The sequence below is a fragment of the Gigantopelta aegis genome, chromosome 2 (assembly GCF_016097555.1).
Source record: "Gigantopelta aegis isolate Gae_Host chromosome 2, Gae_host_genome, whole genome shotgun sequence".
NCBI lineage: Eukaryota > Metazoa > Mollusca > Gastropoda > Neomphalida > Peltospiridae > Gigantopelta > Gigantopelta aegis.
The window spans coordinates 34,697,498-34,717,494 of record NC_054700.1 but is presented as its reverse complement, the minus strand read 5'-3'; the positions used below and the strand labels follow the sequence as shown (position 1 = coordinate 34,717,494).

The window sequence follows — 19,997 nt, the reverse complement described above, 5'->3', positions numbered from 1 at the left end:
ATATGTTTGTGCCAGTTTGCATATTTCTATGTTCCTATAAATTATGTTGAAGATGAATTTTTTGTATAATTTTGAAGATGCTAACATGGTTTGTGTTTTAGAAAAATAGTGCTATTAGTTTATGGTTCTCGTGTATCTAGTGGGTTTTTTTGGGTTTAAGCTGTTTTAACATCAGTTGTGTTTGTTGATTCACATTACATTAAGACGTTTTCCAGTGTCCCATTGTTCTAGGTCGTTGAATCGCACTCCGGAACCGAGTTCTGCAACCTCCATTGTTTCTGTATATCATGTTGAAGATGTATTGTGTCACTTGTGTTTGTTGAATCTCACTACAAAGAGAATCACCCCAGTCTTATCCTTTGTTTGTTACATCCATACATTGACAGTGGTTATTTCAGTTGTATCTGTCGGATGTTTTCTGGCCTTTGTTTTGCGTTTTGTTTGTGGTGGTTACGTCTCCAGTATCTGAATGGCAATGCCGGATGATCTTTCGAGTCTTTGTCATTCCCATCCTGTGGGTGGGTGGATATTTTGTTCCATTTCATCTCCACTACAGGTACATGCACCTGGCACGTAATACATTATTAACTATTAATGCCCAACAGCTTTTGTTTCAATACTCTGAGTTGCTAATAGACCGTGCGCTGAGCCCGGAGATTCGTCTTTCCATCAGGGCATAAAAGCACTTTGTTTTCCTGGATGCCTGAAAGGATGCCATTGTTTTGATAACTGCTGTCGATGCTGCATGAGACAGAACATGATAAAACAATCCTATAAATAATTGTTTGCACAGGCCTCAGGCTCTCGGCTGTAGCTGGAAAAGAAAAAGACAAAAAATGGATGTTAAATTGGTCTGATGCCCCAGGTATTTTTGTTCAATCCTATATGTATCTTGAAAGAACCGGTTCTGTGAAAACGTTGAACAGGTTTCCACATTGATTTGATTATAGGTCCTGCACCGAGCAAGTTAGAACGGAATAGGTAATTGGCTAGTAACAGAAATGTTGAATATTTATAAACTTGTGTAAAAGCTAACAAAAGATATTTTTATTTTATATACTTTTACTTTGAAAAACGGGAAGAAAAACACTACATTACAGTATACTTTATATTAGTATATTTTTAAAATAAAATATGTAAACATTTGTTGATATTATATAGTCTGTGTGATATTCTGGTATCCTAATGAGTAATATCATGCCTGTATGTGGTGGCTGCTTAACTCAAAATATTTATTCATGCATCCATTGTTTCATTCATATTTAAGTTCCACTATTCATTCTTTCTTTTGTTTACTATCATTGCTTCACATCTGTATGCTTCAGAAAGCTGTATCAATAATGAAGCAGGTTTTTGTGACGAGCGAGACTTTTTATCAGAGTAACGAGTGTTAAAATGTGTCAAGAGGGTCGTTGGTTGCTATGGAAATGAAACAGGTGCAAAAGTAGCCACAAGGGAGGAGGAGGAGGGTTTGGGATGTATTATGCATGTGTGGAGTATCGAGCCATCACTGGGGCTCTTGGTAATTGACCGTCTAGTAATGATTGTCAGGAATTGATTTTCCTCAGGTGAACACCGGTGACTGGCAAATAGGTGGGCAAATTATGGCCAATGTGAATAGGTGCATTTGTGTTAATCAATTAGAAATCTAATCTCGCTTTTCGCTATGAATAATGTGTGATTTGTGCCAATTGAAATTTGAAGTGAAATGAAAACGCAATGCTGGGAAATTGATTGGCTGGAGGTAATCAGGCGATGTAAATGTTTAATATGAACCTGCGACGCAAATCAATGGACTATTGATTGTGCTGGAAAACATTTAACATCTGAACAGGTATACCAGCTGTACTATGGGACGGGTATTCCAACATTGGGCCTACTAATGGGCAGGTGTATACAAGTTTTCTAGCCTTAATATTGAACAGGTATGCTATTTTGAGGCCTACCAATGGAAAGTTTTGTAAACAATAGCAGGGAACATTTTGTTTTTAGAATCTTGATTATGATATTTCTAGGCAATTGAAGATTGATTATCATCTACTGTTTATTGTTTTAAAATTGTGTAGCAATCTCTGAAACTTGCATAGCGAATCTCGAAGCAATACTGAATAAAATGTTCCCTGAATAGACCTTCTGGGTTTTTTTTTTTAGAAATTTAGTGAATATGGACCCAAAAAATCAGTAACCGAATTCAAATTTCAATTGGCGTGATAGCTAAAAATGGCGGTAGACCTACAAAAGGGCAGGTGATTTTTTAATTAGCTTTTTGGTAGATTTATAATAAAATGTATTCGCCAAATTAAAGTTGAATTCACTTTTGATGATTTGTCAAGCGAGAACTTAAACCCTGGTCATTAAATATTCCTTTTCTAGATTTTGTACTCTGCTTGTGATATTTTTGATATTGAGACCATGCATAATAAATGTATGATTATTATTGGCTGTGAGTGCTGGTATGTCATTGTTATGGGTAAAAACAGGTAGAAATGTACGTCGTTCTGATTAGTTGTTGTAAGATCTTGTGCTTGACATGGTCTGATTATTGGTAATAATGGCCATAACTCATTCTGTAATCAAATAAGATAATTGGATAAGCTAGTGTGAGTCATGAGAAAATCAATGATGATTTTTTTTTAATTATTATTAATAAACATCTTCAGATAAAATTGGGTGTTGCTTTAGCACCAGAATACATAGAAGGATGTGATATTTTCCCCATTCCTGACAGTGTAACACAGCTGGCATATGAACTTACGGCTTCAGCTGATAAAGTAAGGGCTGGGTGTAGCTGAACATTTTGGGCCGAATTTACAAAAACTATATTTATTAGATGCACGTCTTTAACCATTGTAAATGTACGTAGTTACAGGCGTGTAAGTCATAAACAGGCTTTGTTTCCAGAGTACGCACATGTGTAATATGTTTCTCAGAATCGCTCATTAATTGTATTATTTTATCACTACTATTTGGTCCTGAAATTCAGCCTTCGCCATTAGAAAAATCAAGGCGAGCTGTAGGTCTGTCCTGAAATGATGAAGTAATCACATGAAGTTTCAAACAAAATTTATTGAACATTTTTACTGCAAGGCGATCAGTTTGCAACTCCCCTAAAACTTTACAGGCAAGTGTGGAGGGGGTGGGGAGTGGGGAGGGAGTTGGAAACCTGCTACATTTTTCCATTAGTAGCTAGGGATCTTTAATATGCACCATCCCACAGACAGGATAGCACATACCTCTGCCTTTGATATGCCAGTCGTGGTGCACTGGCTGGAACTGGAAATAGCCCAATGAGCCCACTGACGGAGATTGATCTCAGAGCGACCGTGTCTTTCCAGACAAAGACTGAAATTAGTCGGCTATTAACCAGTGTAATTTTTTTTGCCAGTTTGGTCTTAAATGGAAAGTGAACATGTAGACTGCCAACTGTAACTGGTCGCAAAATGTAGCTCATTTGTATTGTGTTTCCCTTCTGGACTTCTCCAACTGATATCTCCAAATTCCCCGGTTGCAAATTTTAAAAACATTGATGAATTTTATTTCAAATTAAAGAATTTAAGTTGTATCGTTTTTAAAATATAATTGGAATATCGATGTAGTACAGAACGATAATTACGACTAATATTAATTTACGATTAGGCTACTCACTGGGTTGGCAAATATAATCCATGTAACTGAACAGTCTGTTACTTAAGTAAAAATCATATGAAATGATTTTCAGGTATTTGAAAACTTGAAATATTGTCCAGTTAGATATCAGATAGCCATGGTTTAAAATGTGCCATGTTGTCATCCTTTTCATTAAGCAGTGGTTTTGAAGAAGGAAAATAATAGGCATTCCATCAATAATAGTAGTAAAGTACCTGTATAGTATTCCTTAATGTGGCATCATAATAAAAGTACCTAAAACATTAATAATAAATCTTTCTTCATTATTTTCTGTTGATCAGTTATTAACTCTCTCCTTGTAAATATATATACTTTTTTTTTTTATGTTTGCTGGCAGAATGCTAGGTAATGATTTTGCATCCCCAGTGTTTTGTAACATGAAAACAAAGCTGGCGTGAGGCAGATTATTTAGAAATCAATGTGAGTTCCTCCGAGTCGAGGCTGCCTTTGGAGCCTATCTGTTGAAAATCTATACCTGATATTATTAGCAAAAACCATACCAGCTGTGATGAGGAAAATTAATTGGGTACCTTTTTTTTTCTTTTGTGTAAAGGTAATTTGCCTACTTTTGTTTGTGAAGGAGGGTGTGGAGGAAGGGGTGGGGGTGAATTAATTTCCATCCAAACATTGATTTTTATTCTTGTGATTATTTCAAAATAGTATGTTTATGATCTTCTTTTTCCAAAGAATGCTAATATTCTTTCTTAGTATTGAAATAGGTATATGTCAAAGATATATTTTCCTCCAGTCCTGTTTGGATAGTTTTGGATGTTACTGTTGGGCTGTACTGAAGTGGTGGAATGTAGCTCAGTGATAGATGAGATGTGATGTATCTGAGGATCGATCACACCCCGATGGCTTTGGGTGGGAGGGGGTGTATGGGTAGGTCCATGACAAATATTCTCACAATAAGATAACAACAGTATTATTGTTTTTTTACCTTTCTTGTAGAAAAATATGTTTCAACATTTTCTAAATTTTACATTTCAAAGTGCTTCCATTAATTTTTTTAAAATTATTTAAAAATATATATATATATCTTAAAACCAATGGGGAAAACTACCGGTCTTAAATCGGATAATCTTGATTTGAAACACCTTCTTGTTTTTTTCCTCTTTTTTTTCTGTCTCTTCCTTTATTCCAGTTTTAATAATTGTAAAAGAATAACAAACAAAAATAACATTAAAATCTGTCTACTCAAATAAATAAAAATAATTGAGTCCCTTTTATAATGATGTTAAATAATACCGCCATTCCCAGTGTCATTTCATGTACTGGATTTATTACAATTCAATTTCCAGAAGGTAATGTTTTCTTAATGGTTAAAAAAAAAAAGTGAGAACAAAATGGAAGAAATTAAAAAACAAACAAAGGCAACTTTGGCCCTTTATTTTTGTGACAGCTGAAAATAGCCTCATTAGTGTCGTTAGTTTTAGTATTATGAATGACTTCCTGCCTGGACTATGTTCTTAATTTTATGTTTTCTGGCGCCAGTGAGTTGGCTGTTGGTGGAAATCAATGCTGTATTCTAATGGCTTCCTTTTGATTGACCATCATGTGGAGATGAGGCCACTGGTTGGAGTAATTCCCATTGGTAATCCCCACTCCTTGCATGCTCGTAGGGCTTTCATTCTGTCGTACAGTCACCTGGGCAGGCTCCTTAACTGACATGTTGTAGTCATATAAAGATAGCTTTTGTTCAAGATTTGCCAATAGGCTAGTCTTTAATGATTTTTGGTGAATATTAATATTATCTTGAAAATATTAATTATAGTGCAGGGCTGCAGAAAGTACTCGCCCACTCGCTAAATGCAAGTAAAAAGTCTGACGGACAAGTTAAAAAATGCAATTATCTACCTGTCTTTCTGATTTGGTTTGCCACGTGATGTTGATCACTTACCAAATGTTCTGAATAATGTTTTGTCAATATATCTCTCTATATATAATTTGAAGTGAAGACACTGTATATTATAATATTGTTCATGATATATTAATTCTGGCAGACTAATAAAGTTAGTTGGTTCTGGTCCGGCAGGCTAGTTTAATATTTTCTTTCTGCACCCCTGTAGTGTGGTTTCAATTTTTTTTTGAATTTAATTTATTTATTTATATTTTATTCTGAGGGGTAGTGTTTTGCATAAAAATTTATATTATCTTTTGGAAATTCAAGAAACTGATTTAAAATTGAACAACACTTGAAAATATAATTAAAACTTTAAAAAAATTTTTTTTTTTAATTATGCAACTGGAGTAAGAATAAGAATTCTAATGTTTACAATAAGGCTCCATCACATTCATGCTTTTGGAGCCATAAACACCATCAATTTAAAAAATATATATATATATATAACTTGCAAGCAGGTGGTGGTTGTGGTGGGGGGGGGGGGGGGGGGGCATATTTCAGTATCACATGTTGATTCGCTGTGTAGATTTCAGATAGTCCTACACAATGCTAAAATGTTGAGCAAATTAGACCAGAATGTACCCTGATAAGCATTAAAAAAAGGTGACATGTAACAGTGGGATGTTAGGAAAATATTTACTTCATTTATCAAGTCTCATGTATCATGTACCCGTGATTAAAAAAAACCCTGTACAAATGTCTGAAAACCCTGTGTGTAAAACCAAGTGATATCCAACAGTTGTGTACAGACCTCTGTACTCTTTTTTTTCTTCTTTTTTTCCTTTTATCCTTTTTTTCCCCTTTTTTTTTTCCTTTTTTTTATCTTTTTTTTTTCTCTTTTTTTTTCTATACATCATTGATGCATTTACCTTACTTTGACACCCAATAACCAATGTATTTTTCATGCTGGGGTGTCATTAACATTCATTCATTCTTCTTCTCTATCATTTTTGCTATCATGTATTGTTTAACTGTCGGATCAAGATAAATATAATTTATTTTTTACAGCTGGTTGCCAGCTGGTGTTGTATTTCTTTCATCTGATAAAAATACTAAACGTAATCACTCACTTCTCTGACTAATTCAGTAAACAGGGTTTTGTTTTAGACAGACATAAATAATGACTTTACTTGATAGAACGATCTGTTGGTTACATGAGGAGAGAATGGTGAAGGCTTACAGCTGTGTAATGGACTTGTTTGTATTACAGGAAGAATGAAACGTCCCCTTGATGAGCAGGAGGAAGATGAAAGCATGATCAAGCGACAGAGAGGAGAGGGTCCCAAGGTGGAGCTCCGTATCCTCTTACAGAGCAAGGTACGTTTTTAACATCTCTCGCAGGTCACCAGCGCTTGTTGCATCCTGCTGTAGAGCACAGCATCACGATCAACGTGTATTTAAAAAACAGGAGTTGAACATTTAATGATACCATAAATATTGCAGGGAAACACAAATTATCTAGGTTTTAAAAACAATGTTCCCAATGTACCATGTTTTTTTGTGTTTTTTTTTTTATAAAGTATTATTTATTAAATTATTTATTTTTATTATTTTATTTATTTATTTAAATTTATTATACAGGTTTAAAAAGTCATTTTTCTTTTGTACAATCCCTTTTCTTTTTCAGGAAGCAAATAGGGCACATGCATTTTGTAATAACCTTGTGAATTTTTATGTATTTATTTTAACGGCTCAGCAACTATATGAAACCACATTCGTTTCTACAGATTTTGACATTTATTAAATGTGTAGCTTGTCGCACATTCTCCAAATCAATAACTGGGAATACGGTGTTCGGTTTTAAATAATAAATTGAAATTCAGTGTTCTGACCTGTTAGCTGAAGAACCAGTGCAGTTACTAATTTACCGACTTGTCCAGAGTGCAGGTCCAGTTTCAACTTTGATCTGCTGCTTTGAAAGTTTCTCCAACTCTGTGGTGTAGTTTTCTCCCCTTGTGACACCCAAGACTCGTTTCTTCTCTAACTCACTGGACGTTAATTAACAGAATGGAAAGTCACTCTTGTTCTTCATACTCCTACAAAAAAAACAAAAAAAACGGTAAAGCAATCTCCCTGGTAATTCTGTAAGTGTTCATCGATTCCATCATTAAGACTACATTGTTACTCGCTTACACGTGATACCTACCTGGTTAGTTCCTCCACGGAGACTGTGTGGAGCCAGGCAAACCGTCGGCCCAGTAAAGCAACTGGCTGGATGATTCCTTGAGCTGGATTGACTGCACTATTACTTAGTTGTCTGTGTCTGTGTGTTGCACAAGGCAGCAGAACCTGCCATCGGTGGTGTAGTGCTTGAGCTGCCAGTCATGAGGCTGGTGGGCAACGGCTCCCACACAAAGTGAGTTTGAATAGCTAAGTGAAGGATTGCCGTCATCACACAGTTGCTATCTCACTAACAACTTGCCACTCACTTTCCAGGATCCAGCACATGTCTTGGACTGACAATCCACATAGGTGTGTGCCCAAGACGGCGTGCTTGAGTTTGGAAATAAAATAATTACGGCAACATGCACACACTTTACCTTCAAGTCACTAGTCCATTATTGAGAAATGTTAATTAGTTTCATTATTTCAGTTGTTGGCTGCTAATGCATGTCCTTCAATGATAAACCTATTTCTATCTTGCATTTTAATTCTTTCTTTCTTTTTTTCTTTCTTTTTTTCTCTTTCTGTTTTTTTTTTTTTTTTTCCCCTTTTTTTTTCTTTTTTTTTTCTTTTTGCTTTCTTTTTTTCCCCTTTTTTGAGAATGTAAAGTACTTACTGTAGCTACATCCAAGCACATGACTTTTTTTTAATGATAAACTTCCATAACATGTCTGGTTCTTGCTGATTATCAGCTAAGATTCATCTGCCTGATTTCTGCGACTAACTACTTACTTTTCAACGTTTTAACGTCTGTTTTACCTGCTGTACGTTGACGATCACATGCTTTGGCCTTTCAAAAGAAGAACTGAAAGTGGGTTCAGAAACCTTACAAATAGGCAGTGGATCATAAAAAAACCTGTAATTTCACTTCTACCTGGGTTCACTAGTGGAAATGGGAAAAGCTCAATTTATGGAGGAATTAAAACGCGAATGCGGCAAATTGATTTACGTTGGTTAATGGAAAAGAAATGTTTTTAAGAAACAGACAGTAGTCTGAGCCCTTTGTTGCTGTAATGCTGAGTCCATTACCAACCTGATCTTGAGTGAACCTCTATTGAAAATGGCTGCTTAAGATTGGGGGGGGAGAAAAAGGCAAAAGGGATTGTTGTCAAGTACAATTGCTTCCGCTGGATTCTTTTAGGTATTGATCTAAATGAAACTGCAGGAAGCTCAAAATAAGCCGGCATATCAGGCAACAGATGATTCAGAAATGCTTTATTGCCCACTTTCTTTGTAGGTGGGTGTCAGAATAAAAATTACTTAATATATATTGTGTAACACAAATATGAGCAATAAATTTTGTTTTACTTTGAAGAGGAAGTGGAGGCTGTAATTCAGAAGGGAAAAAAAGCTGTTCAACAGAAGCTAGTAGTTTAGTTAATTTGGTCTGGTCTTATTTTCAGAGGTTACTTGACTTTTATGTACTGTACTTGTGCAGTAGTGCTCCATTCATCACTATTTAACACTAATGTATATTGATTTTTTCTTCTTCTTTTTTTATCTTAAAAATTAGTTTTAAAAGCCACACGTTAAAAGTATAAATTTCATAAAGGAGACTGTCATGACTACTAGACATTTTTATCAGAGGTTATTTATGTGTAAATTATTGTACTCAGTTGTAATGCCTGCTCTAAAATGTAAGAAAGTAATGTGATGCCACCACATGCACCAAAACATCCGTCCATTTTGAAGGAGCCTATGTTGCAGGATTGGATCTCTTTTGTTATTATCTTGATGCAATGTTACCTTAAAAAATGTTGACACTAAGACTGAAGTAAAATTGTTTTATGAAAAGTAGTGGTTTCAAAACCCCAGTGGTATATGAGCACATAAAACTAGTTGCCTGCCTGCCTGCCTGCCTGCCTACCTACCTACCTACCTACCTACCTACCTACCTACCTACCTACCTGCCTACCTACCAATAAAAAGTAGCTAATGGTATGAAGACTGAATATATTTAAAGCAATTCTTTGCATGTAGAATTTGTTTTGAAACAAAAGGACATTTAGTCTAGCAAGTACATATTGTAATTCAAGATCTGTGCAAATGGTCTAGCAGGGTTTAACCCAAACACTAAACATATTTATATTGGGCTCATTTGATCAGATATTTGGAACTAAATTAGTTTCAGTTAATAGCCAAATAAAATATTAGAAAATTAAAACTCTTTTTTTTATTTGTTCATTTGACTTGTGTGAACAATCATAGAATGTTTATGGATATTCCTTTTAATGTATTTGTAGCCAAAAGGTTTTGTACATACTTAAATTATGGTCATCTTTTCACAAGACTATAAACTTGGTATACTTCATTCGACTGATTTATTTTCCCTTCGAGGTTATAAAAAAGGCAGATCTTGACAAGTCTAAAAGAACTATGAACATATTTTTAAGCAGATTCGAAGTAAATGTAAATAGCCAGCTATTATGACGGTAGATTAACAAACCGCACATGTCGGTTTAATAATGGAGTATATATATCAGATACAGTACATGAGCAAAACATGTATTGTGTGATTCTTTAATAAACTTTTCTTCTTTTTTTTCTATTTTTTTTTTAGAATGCTGGAGCAATTATTGGCAAAGGAGGGAGCAACATCAAACGACTAAGAAACGATGTAAGTATTATTCCACACACAAAGGGGTTCCACTTGACAGCTTATTTGGGTGGGGGTTAATTTTCATAAAATGTACTCTGAATTTGGTATTCGATCATGCCATGTAAAGTCTTTATATTATATTCACTATAATAGTCTCGTTATACTATTTAGCTCGTAAGTTATCAGCTTTATTCTGAATATATTACAGACTTTATTATTACATCCTTCTTTGTTTGAAAGTCATCACTGTATCACTAGACTTAATAGGGTCCTTATTGACATGAACCATAGTAATTGTCTTATTCTGTTTTTGTTTTTTTAACCCATATCTGATGTCTATAAAGTATCATCTGTTATAATCGACATCCCAGTTATTAAAAGTCCATAAATCTAAACAGTAATGAATGTTAAAAGTGCATATTTTTTTATCCTTAAACATTTTGCGTAGTTATTGTGACTATAATTTTGTATTTGCCTTTCCTTTATTGTAAAAGTTCCATATAAATAATTTTGCAATAATTATGATATAATTCTGGTTTTTCCTTTCCATTATTGTAAAAGTACCGTAATGTAATTAATTTTGCATAATTATGATTCTTATCATTCTGAATTGCCTTGGTTAATGATATTTGCTTTTGTTTTCCCAGAAGCCTATAGGTAACAAGTTAGCTATGTCATTTGTTGCCATGCCCATGTCGTTCTTATTAATGCCAGAAGATAACTCATTTTGTTGTTATTATCCTTCCTATGATCGCCCCCTCTCTCGCCCAACAAAACAATGGTATTGACCCTGTCCTTGATCTCGGTGAATGTCCTTGACCCTGGAACGTACGTCTGCCCTTCGCCCGCCCACGCCTTCCCATGATGCAGTACAAAGCCAGTGTCACGGTTCCTGATAGCGACGGCCCGGAACGGTATGCACCCTGTGTTACATTGAATCCTTTTTCCATTTCAATTCAGTGTCCCACTTTTTACTTCAGTGGCACTTGCTTTTTTTTTTTTCATGACAAAGAAAACAAACAAACAAACAGTGTTAAAGGTTACATCTCACGATGCTAGTTCTTGTATATAAAACCCAACTGTGGTCCATAGTTTTCTTCTCTTGTCATAACCCGTAAAATACTGAAATTTAGTTGAGCTTTGGTCATTTAAAGTATTTTTTACAATTTAAAAAAAAATGTTTTTTGTTTTTTCTTCCATTAAACAAGCTTTGTTTAACAAGTTGTCTGCTTCAGTCGTTTGAGTTTTAAGATCAAAATCTGTTGTCTTTATTTGTTGTAGGGAAATTTGTTACTTTGGCTTATTTGTCGAAAAATGCTACACTTGTGGACCATGGTGTTAGATAACATTGTTCTCTATTCCATAGCATCCATAACTACATAAATACGTTATTACATGCCTGCCATATTGGATTGCTTCGCCATATTTGAAGGATCATGGTGATCAGGGTTTTACACCTAGCTCGTACATTCATTGTTAGATTCTGCACTTAGATCCATACCTACTGTATTTGTACCCCTCTGTTCAACAAAACAAACTGTAGTGTGCACTCAGCATTTCATGGGTTATACTGCTCATACACTTAGACTCGTATTGTACAAATTGGTAGGACATTCTATAGCCCACTTTTCAAAGTCGACCCACAAGGGGTGATTGACGACCAAATTTGAACATGTTTCATAATGCATGTGGTGGAATCTAATAGGGTTTTTACAGTACAAAATTTCAGCAGGATTTTTTTAAAATTAAAAGTGATTCATATCTGTCCGTATTTTGCAAAATGCATGGATTGGTCAGATTGATGTCACAGGACTTTTTTTTTTCTTTTTTTCTCTCTCTCTCATATAAACACTGCTATTCCATGAATGTTGAGTATGACAAAAAGGCTTTCATGAAAAATGTCTCCTTGTCTCCTGCAAAGCACTGTAATAATTAATGTGTGTAAAAATCCTGTGAAAAGTAAATAACATGTGGATGCTATGGGAAGCCTGTATGGATATATTGTTAAGGCACACGAGTGTAGCAGTCCATTGTTGGTGGTTGCTGCATATTCTCAGCTAACAATATGCACTTATTTATATGCTTGGTTCTTACATTTAAATATTAATATTTTCTATTTGTGTTTTCTATAGTTACTTTTTATTTTTTATATTTTTTTTATATTAATAATAAAGAGAAAAAAACTGTCAAATAATATTAATTGTAAAAGATTTTTTGGAATTTTTTTTCCAATTTGTAAAGATTATTTCAATATATACATGATAATTTTCTCATATAAATTTTGTTTTTTGTCTTAAAGTTAAACATTTTTTAGTTATTTTACATTTTGTTTTCCATTTCTAATTAAAATAAAGCTAATTCTGTTCATATTGCAAATAATTAATATTTTTTTAAGCTTTTAAGCTTATTAACTTTGAATTCATTTTAAACGATTTGCACTTGTGAAATCTTATTTTTGCTTAAATTCTATGAAACAACAATTTCAGGATCTTGACAATTGCTACCGATCTTGGCACTGTCCTTGAGGTTCTTTTGGAGGTCATTCCAATGCTGGAAGACGTAAGTACAAAATCACCATCGATATTATTTTCACTAACAGTTTCTTTGGGGGTTTTGGGGTTTTTTTTTTTTTTTTTCAGTAATGTTAGAATGTATTGCATTTTAGAACATTCTGATTTATTGTATGTATTATTATTATTATTATTTTTTTTTTTTTTCATAGCTATCTTGGTACCATGATGTCGTAAAACTGTAGTAGGTTATGGCCTGTGTCAAAGTGATGTCATAGTCTACGACAATATTTGCGATGTCAAAGCACTAAAATAGCTAAGAAAATTTGTAGCCAGGTCTTTTAATCAGAACAAAATAATTGTTTTAATTTTCCCAAATAAGAACTAAAAGAAATTCTATATTCTTCCCAAAAGCAGTTTAGTTATTTATTTTTCTCTCTGATTGCTGATGGGTGATTTTTTTTTTTTTCACAGTACAAACACAACGATGATCTGGATTTTGAGTGCGAGTTGAGGATGCTGGTCCACCAGAGTCAGGCAGGATGTATCATAGGCCGTGCAGGATTCAAGATCAAGGAGCTCAGAGAGGTACACAGTTGTTTCTGTGCAGGGATGGATCCAACTAATTGGTTGTGGGAGGGGGGTGACTAAGGGAAAAGGAGTACATGGACCAACTCGTGAAAAGGGCAACCCAATGAAATTTGTAAAAAAAATTATAATAATGAGATGCCTCTGTGTGTTTATTCCAGTAATCCCCGGTTTCAGCTACTGGTGATGTAAGAAGCTGGACCCATGGTGGTTGTACTAGCCATGACCTGTTCCAATAGCTCTTCATTTTTGTTGACCTTTTTCTGTCCAGCATTCAATGACAAGGTTTTTTGGGGTTTTTTACACACCAGTGTAAGAGTTGACCTGTTGTTATATGTTGTGACTGAGGCTTGTGATTGGCTATTCTGATGTCCTGACCTAAGTCCCAAGTAACCATAAACGCCTAACATCGTTTTAGTACATCGTTTGATAGCATTAATTTAAACACTTAACCTAATGTTCTGCTTTTTCGTTTACTGTACCTTTCATTAAAATCAACCAACAAAACTAAATTTGAAACAGTAAAACTATTAGAATGTTGCAAATAAAAAAAAATACCATACAAATGTTTTCTGAGGTTTTTTCAAATTAATCTTTCAGTTGAATGAAAATTGTCCTGTTTTTCAATAAAAGATTGTAATTATTAATTTTTAATTTGCTTTCAGAAAACGGGCGCTAACATCCGAGTGTTCTCTCAGTGTTGTCCAAACTCGACGGATCGTATCGTGCTCATTCAGGCGAAACCGAGAACGGCTGTCGGCTGTGTTGAGGAGATCTTTGAACTCCTGCAGTCTGTAAGTTTCTGAAAGTCCATCTCTCAGTTTGCATTGTCAAATTTTGTTCTTCCTTTCAATAGGTTGAGTAAATACCTTATTATTGGTAACACCTCAGAGATTAATAAGATTCCCTGAATTTGTGAGAATTCATATTTTAACGCTCCCTCAAATAGTTCCTGCTCTTTTTTTTTTAGATGAAAAGCTAACAACAGCTATTGCAGTGTTTTTCTGATTAAAAAAAAAAAATCATGATGCCTACAGAAAGTCTCATTGAATAACTACTAGAGAACTATAAATATAGCATGTTGCAAAACAAAACCAGGCTTTCATTGGTATTAAAATAGTCTTGTTACAGAGAAATTGGCTGTTGCACCCGTTGAGTGTTTTTATAACATATGTTTTGTATATTTCCTAGCTATGTGTACTTACAATGTGTGGTTAAAGAATTGTGTTGACATGTATATATATGTTGTTGTTTTTTTAGTTTTTTGGGGGGTTTTTTTAACTTAATTTTGCAAACTTTTATTTACAGGCTCCACCTAAAGGACCCCAGCAGCCATACGACCCCAACAACTTTGATGTGTACTATGCACAAGAATATGGCGGTTTCACACCTGCTGAAGGGGGTCGAAGGGGCACTGGAAACCCCAGGGGTTCAGCCCCTCGTGGTGGCTATGGAATGAGGGGTGGACGGTGAGTAGAACGCAGTGTGATTAGAGATATCTGGCTTCGTGAAAAATTTTACAATGCCAAGATAATTTTTCACCTCTTTTTTTTTTAGGTATTTGACATAAAGATTCAATATAATTGGTTAATTTATATATTTGTTGGGATTTTTTAAAGTCAACAAGACCTGTCTTAATAGAACAATTTATCAATCAATAAATAGTTATTATAATATCAGGTATGAAAATTGGCAGTCGCTCAATCACCTGAGGCAACCTTTATTAGCAGCATGTACCATAAAAGAGAATTGGAGGAGAAAAAGTGTATTTTTTTCTAGTCATATATATATATATATATATATATATATATATATTTATATATATTTATATATTGCATCAAACTTTGAGTGTAGGGGAACCACAAAATATTCTAGACCAATATGTATTCCATGAAACTAGACTACTTTACACTGTACGTGTATTGGATTGTCAAAACATTTAATGTGATAATTTGAGGATAAGTTAAATTTGATATGGGCCAGTGAGTTTTATTTGTCAGCATTATTTTTAAAGTTTCATTCCTGTAATATATATATTCTACAATTTACACCTTTTTAGTGTAATTGTAACAGTTTTTGTACTGAATAGTAACATGATAACAAGAGACCACTCCTTTCAGCAAGCAACATCAGTGATTAAATTAAATGAAGACTTTATTTACAAATAACACTGACCTTTGGGGAATATCATCATTCTTTTTTACTACAAATAGTTAAGTATACTTGTTAAATGTTTATAAACATTTGTATTATAATAAGTATTATTTTTTATTTTCTTAATCTTATTTTCAGAGATGACTTCGGAATGGGAATGGGCATGGGTGGCCGCAGTGGAATGCGAGGCGGCAGAGGAGGCATGGGAATGGGGGGTATGGGCGGCATGAGGAGCGGCGGCATGGGAGGAATGGGAGGAGGGGGAATGGGGTTCGGTGGACGAAGTGGAGGTGGCGGCGGCGGAGGAGGCATGGGAGGAATGGGGGGAATGAGGTGAGTTTGTTGACAGAAATACATCCACAAATAGATCCACAAATTCAATAACGACCAAACAACATTTTCAGTTCCCAGTTTTGTATGCATCACAGTGTTTTGATGTGATATTACTTTTTCATTGTGTGCATGGACAGCCACACTTTCATTTTGTAAAGGTGGTTATCGTGTACAGATTTTGGTTATCCTTGCAAAAAAAAATTAAACACTATTTTCTTGTAAAATCTGTTACTCTACAGTTGGGTCCTTATTGAATTGTGTTGCTAATTTTTAATTTGTTATCTGGCTTTGATTAATCTATACTTTGTGGCAGCATTACCTTTCTCTCCATATATGTATTATTTAGTTTTGGATATAAGCAAATTTTAGATTAGGCATTTTAGAAGAAATTGTAAGCGGGTTCTTGTACAACTTGTCAGGTATATAATGTTTGATGCCATGGTATTGGAGGTGTGGGGGTAACGCTTAAAATCTAATTTAAATGACAGGGTTTTTTTTTGTCCTGATCCCTATGTCATATTTTCAAAATATCAAATTTTGCTCAAAGAACTGGAATCCAATCGACGAGTCCAAACAAAATGGTAAATTATGATTATACTTGAGAGAGTTGTGGTTTTGCAGTACTTCACACCAATCTGCTTATGGATTGAACGACTGTATATTTACTTTTGTGTATAAAATAGTTTGCCCAGCAAGATCTGTTTTAGCAAAAGTTTATCATTTTATTTTAATTGCACCAAAATGTTTATTTTTTAATTCAGTTCAATTTTAAATGCTTATGTTGTTGTTGTTTTTCAGAATGAACAGTGGTGGAATGGGCAGAAATCAAGGTAAGAGATGACCCATAATAATTAAATTTCTGTTGCATTCATTACATCGTCATCCCATTGGTCCAGACATAGCAACGGGAGTTTGTTCATTTTCCGATGAATGTAAAAATTATGTCGTCGGGGAACGTCATATCTGATAATGTCATTTTATATGGGCAAGTTGTCGAGTGTTATTGTTTATGGATAAAAAATAATTCAAAATAAAGTATGATGTTTTAGTGTTGTTATTAGCGTGTATGATTCAAATTTACTTATAAGTATTGTCTGTTATTTCTTTTACGTTCATCTGGGTATGAAAAAATAATAATAATCCGCAAAGTTATGTGAGAACGGCTTCTCCGATTCACACAGTTTGCGGATGATTTTTTGGTATACCCCGATGAACATAAAAGAAATAACAGACAATCCTTAAGTAAACCAAATGTTTTTGCTTTTTTTTAGGTGGTTTTTTTTGTTATAATTTTAATTTTTTAAAAGTTATTTAGAGATTTTCATTGTAGTCTTTGAAAAAATGATATCCTGCAATTTTCCTTTTGAAGTTGTTGGATCTAAATGATGTGTAATGAGTGTCTTTTGTAGTAAAAAATTGATGATTGATTGAACATCTTTTTTATTGCATTCATGTTATATAAAAAGGCTGTCTCCTAGATGATTAGATGGTATTAGATTCTCTTTTCCTTTGTTTCAGGCATGGGTGGTGGTGGTTTTGGACAGATGGGTGGAATGCAAGACTTTGGTGATGACATGGTAAGGTTTGAGGAAATGTAGTAGTAGAATATAACATGGTACTCATTCAGAGCTGCATAGATTTTGTTTCTTCTTCTTCTTCTTCTCTCTCTCTCTCTCTCCACCCCCCTCCCCTCCCCCCCCCCCCCCAAAGAAAACCCGCACACAAAACAAACACCAACTTTTTTTTAAATTAATAAATGTTTTGGATATGTTTTATTACACAACAGCCTTTTAGCATGTAGAGATTCAAAACGTTTAGTGCTACATGTCAGAATATTTTGGTGCATTCTTTGCTTGTTGGGATTAGTTGAATCGCTGAACTATTATAGTTATTTCTGGGATGTCATTGATTGTTTGTTTTGGTGTTGGGGTTTGTTTTGTTTTTGGGGGGGAGGGTATATTGATGTTAATCACTTCATTTACACATTTACTTTAATTTGTCACCCAACAGCTGATGTATATTTTGTGCTGGGATGTTGTTAACATTCATTCATTGTCATTAATGTTTTTAACAAGATGTGCGGTTTACCTTGCTATGTTGAAAGACTAAATTGGTGTAATTCTTGTTACAGGGAGGAATGGACCAGGGTATGATGTTTGGAAAGGAGGAAGATGAAGAAGTAGATTCCACTCAAGTTACCATTCCAAAAGATGTAAGGTTACACTTGAAGAGTTCATTTCTAAAACGCTATATAGGCCAATTTCCAAATTTGAGAGTTATCAGTCACAGTATACTGATGGTAGTACAACTCGCCAGTGTGACAGTGTGTCTGTGAAAACGCAATCTATCCATTGAACAGGGTCTTAAAACTCATCTCAAAATTATGTAAATGGATAGATCGTGTTTTGGAAATTAAGTCTTCACTTGCTTCCTTCGTCAGTTACAAATATTTTTTGTATTCAGTTGGAAAGTTTTTTTGTTTGTTTTTTTATAGGGCTTCATTGTTATTTGTTACTTAGTTAAGAAACATGGCTACCAAATTTTAAAACATACTTATTTGTGTTTATTGGAAATGAGAAAAATATTGTATGGTAGTAAATGTAAGATTAATGGGTATTACTATAAAAATGTATTAGTTGCTTTAGAATAAAATGCTATAATTTAGAAGAAAATAAAAAAACACTTCAACATAATGGTTAGTGTTTAAATTTGTTTTTATTCCATTCATTTATGTAGGCTAAATACGTTTTTAACTTGACAGAAAAATGTCAAAATCTCACCACTGTTTTTTAATCGTACATTGATAACCTTACCAGTATTTAGTTACAAAATATTACTTCACTTTTGAGGTTGTGTGCAAAGTAACAGTATGCTAAAATATTCATAAATATTTTACTTTGTCCCAGGGGAAATAGTTTGGACTTGATTTTCAGATCTGAAGTATATATTTTTTTTTTTTAAATGTTAAAAAATTTGCTAATTTGCACAAAATTTTATTAGCCAAGTACTAAATGTTATAGCCACTTATTAAAAACAATTTGGCAATTGACTAATTTGCTATGGGCCGGGAGAGCCCTGTAGTGAAAACAACTTGGCAGTTGACTAATTTGGTTACAGGTAGGGAGAGCCTTGTTTTCACTCATTACCTCATGTTCTTCATCTTAATGGTTAAATAATATCATTGACAGTTGGCTGGTGCAATCATCGGTAAAGGTGGGAGCCGAATCACTGAAATCCGCAGACAGTCGAACGCCCAGATTGTGATCGACGAACCACTGCCGGGATCCTCGGACCGAATAATCACGATAACGGGGACACAGCAGCAAATACAGAATGCTCAGTATTTGCTACAAATGAGGTGAGCCCCGCTATCCTATGTCAAAGTTACACTTCCAATTTTTTTTTACATAGTTAGGTGCCAGATGTATTTCATTCCTGCCAACTTGAAAAATAGATCGTTTAAAACAGATTTTTTATCATACCGGTTCTTCCATATATTTCTTAATTATTAGTTTTTTTTGTTTTTTTTGTGGCTAAAATGTCATGTCTAGTAGTGTTCTGCTTGTGAATATTAAAAACAAAATTAAAGTTCTGAATTTGCTTCTATTACCTAATATATACGGGAATAATACTGAATTCACAAATAACAATTCATACTAACATGTTTAGAAATGCTTTATATTTAGGCGAGTTCAATAAGTTGTATAGATGTAGCATATCTCGAAAAACCTCTCAAATTTATTGAGTTAAGATATTCAGTTGTTAACAGTGAAAATTGTCTCTGAATATCAAAAAGTTAATGCTAAGCGATAGGTTAACAAGTATAGTATGTTTACAGTTACACAGATGCTTAGAATTAACACAAAGAGATGGGAGACAATTTGTTTCAACAACATTTGAGTTTGATTGAACTTGTTATACACATTGTGACAGACCGTTTGGGTAAAGATGGATCAAATCGAGTTGGATTAAACTAAAGTGTAATGATGAAAACCGACTCAGTCTGCATGCCTAGTATGGGCTGAGGTAGCTAGGTAACTTTTAGCATGTCAACGGTAACGGACAGTTTGCTTGACTAGAA

General features: G+C 34.2%; 1 protein-coding gene across 3 annotated transcripts in view; it reads left to right on the top strand.

Moving 5' to 3' along the window:
• The window catches only part of LOC121384357 (heterogeneous nuclear ribonucleoprotein K-like), a 65,242-nt gene that overhangs the window by 38,859 nt on the left and 6,386 nt on the right, over positions 1 to 19,997 (top strand). For 2 of the 3 annotated variants that reach the window (XM_041514724.1, XM_041514730.1), the window contains 12 exons: positions 6,780 to 6,886; positions 10,293 to 10,349; positions 11,202 to 11,245; positions 12,818 to 12,890; positions 13,316 to 13,429; positions 14,095 to 14,223; positions 14,738 to 14,898; positions 15,722 to 15,916; positions 16,715 to 16,746; positions 17,435 to 17,493; positions 18,048 to 18,128; positions 19,105 to 19,274. In XM_041514724.1, coding sequence (XP_041370658.1) covers positions 6,780 to 6,886; positions 10,293 to 10,349; positions 11,202 to 11,245; positions 12,818 to 12,890; positions 13,316 to 13,429; positions 14,095 to 14,223; positions 14,738 to 14,898; positions 15,722 to 15,916; positions 16,715 to 16,746; positions 17,435 to 17,493; positions 18,048 to 18,128; positions 19,105 to 19,274 — 1,222 coding nt within the window. Of the gene's footprint in view, positions 1 to 6,779; positions 6,887 to 10,292; positions 10,350 to 11,201; positions 11,246 to 12,817; positions 12,891 to 13,315; positions 13,430 to 14,094; positions 14,224 to 14,737; positions 14,899 to 15,721; positions 15,917 to 16,714; positions 16,747 to 17,434; positions 17,494 to 18,047; positions 18,129 to 19,104; positions 19,275 to 19,997 lie in introns of those variants that run through there. The other variant, XM_041514739.1, reaches the window with a different exon arrangement.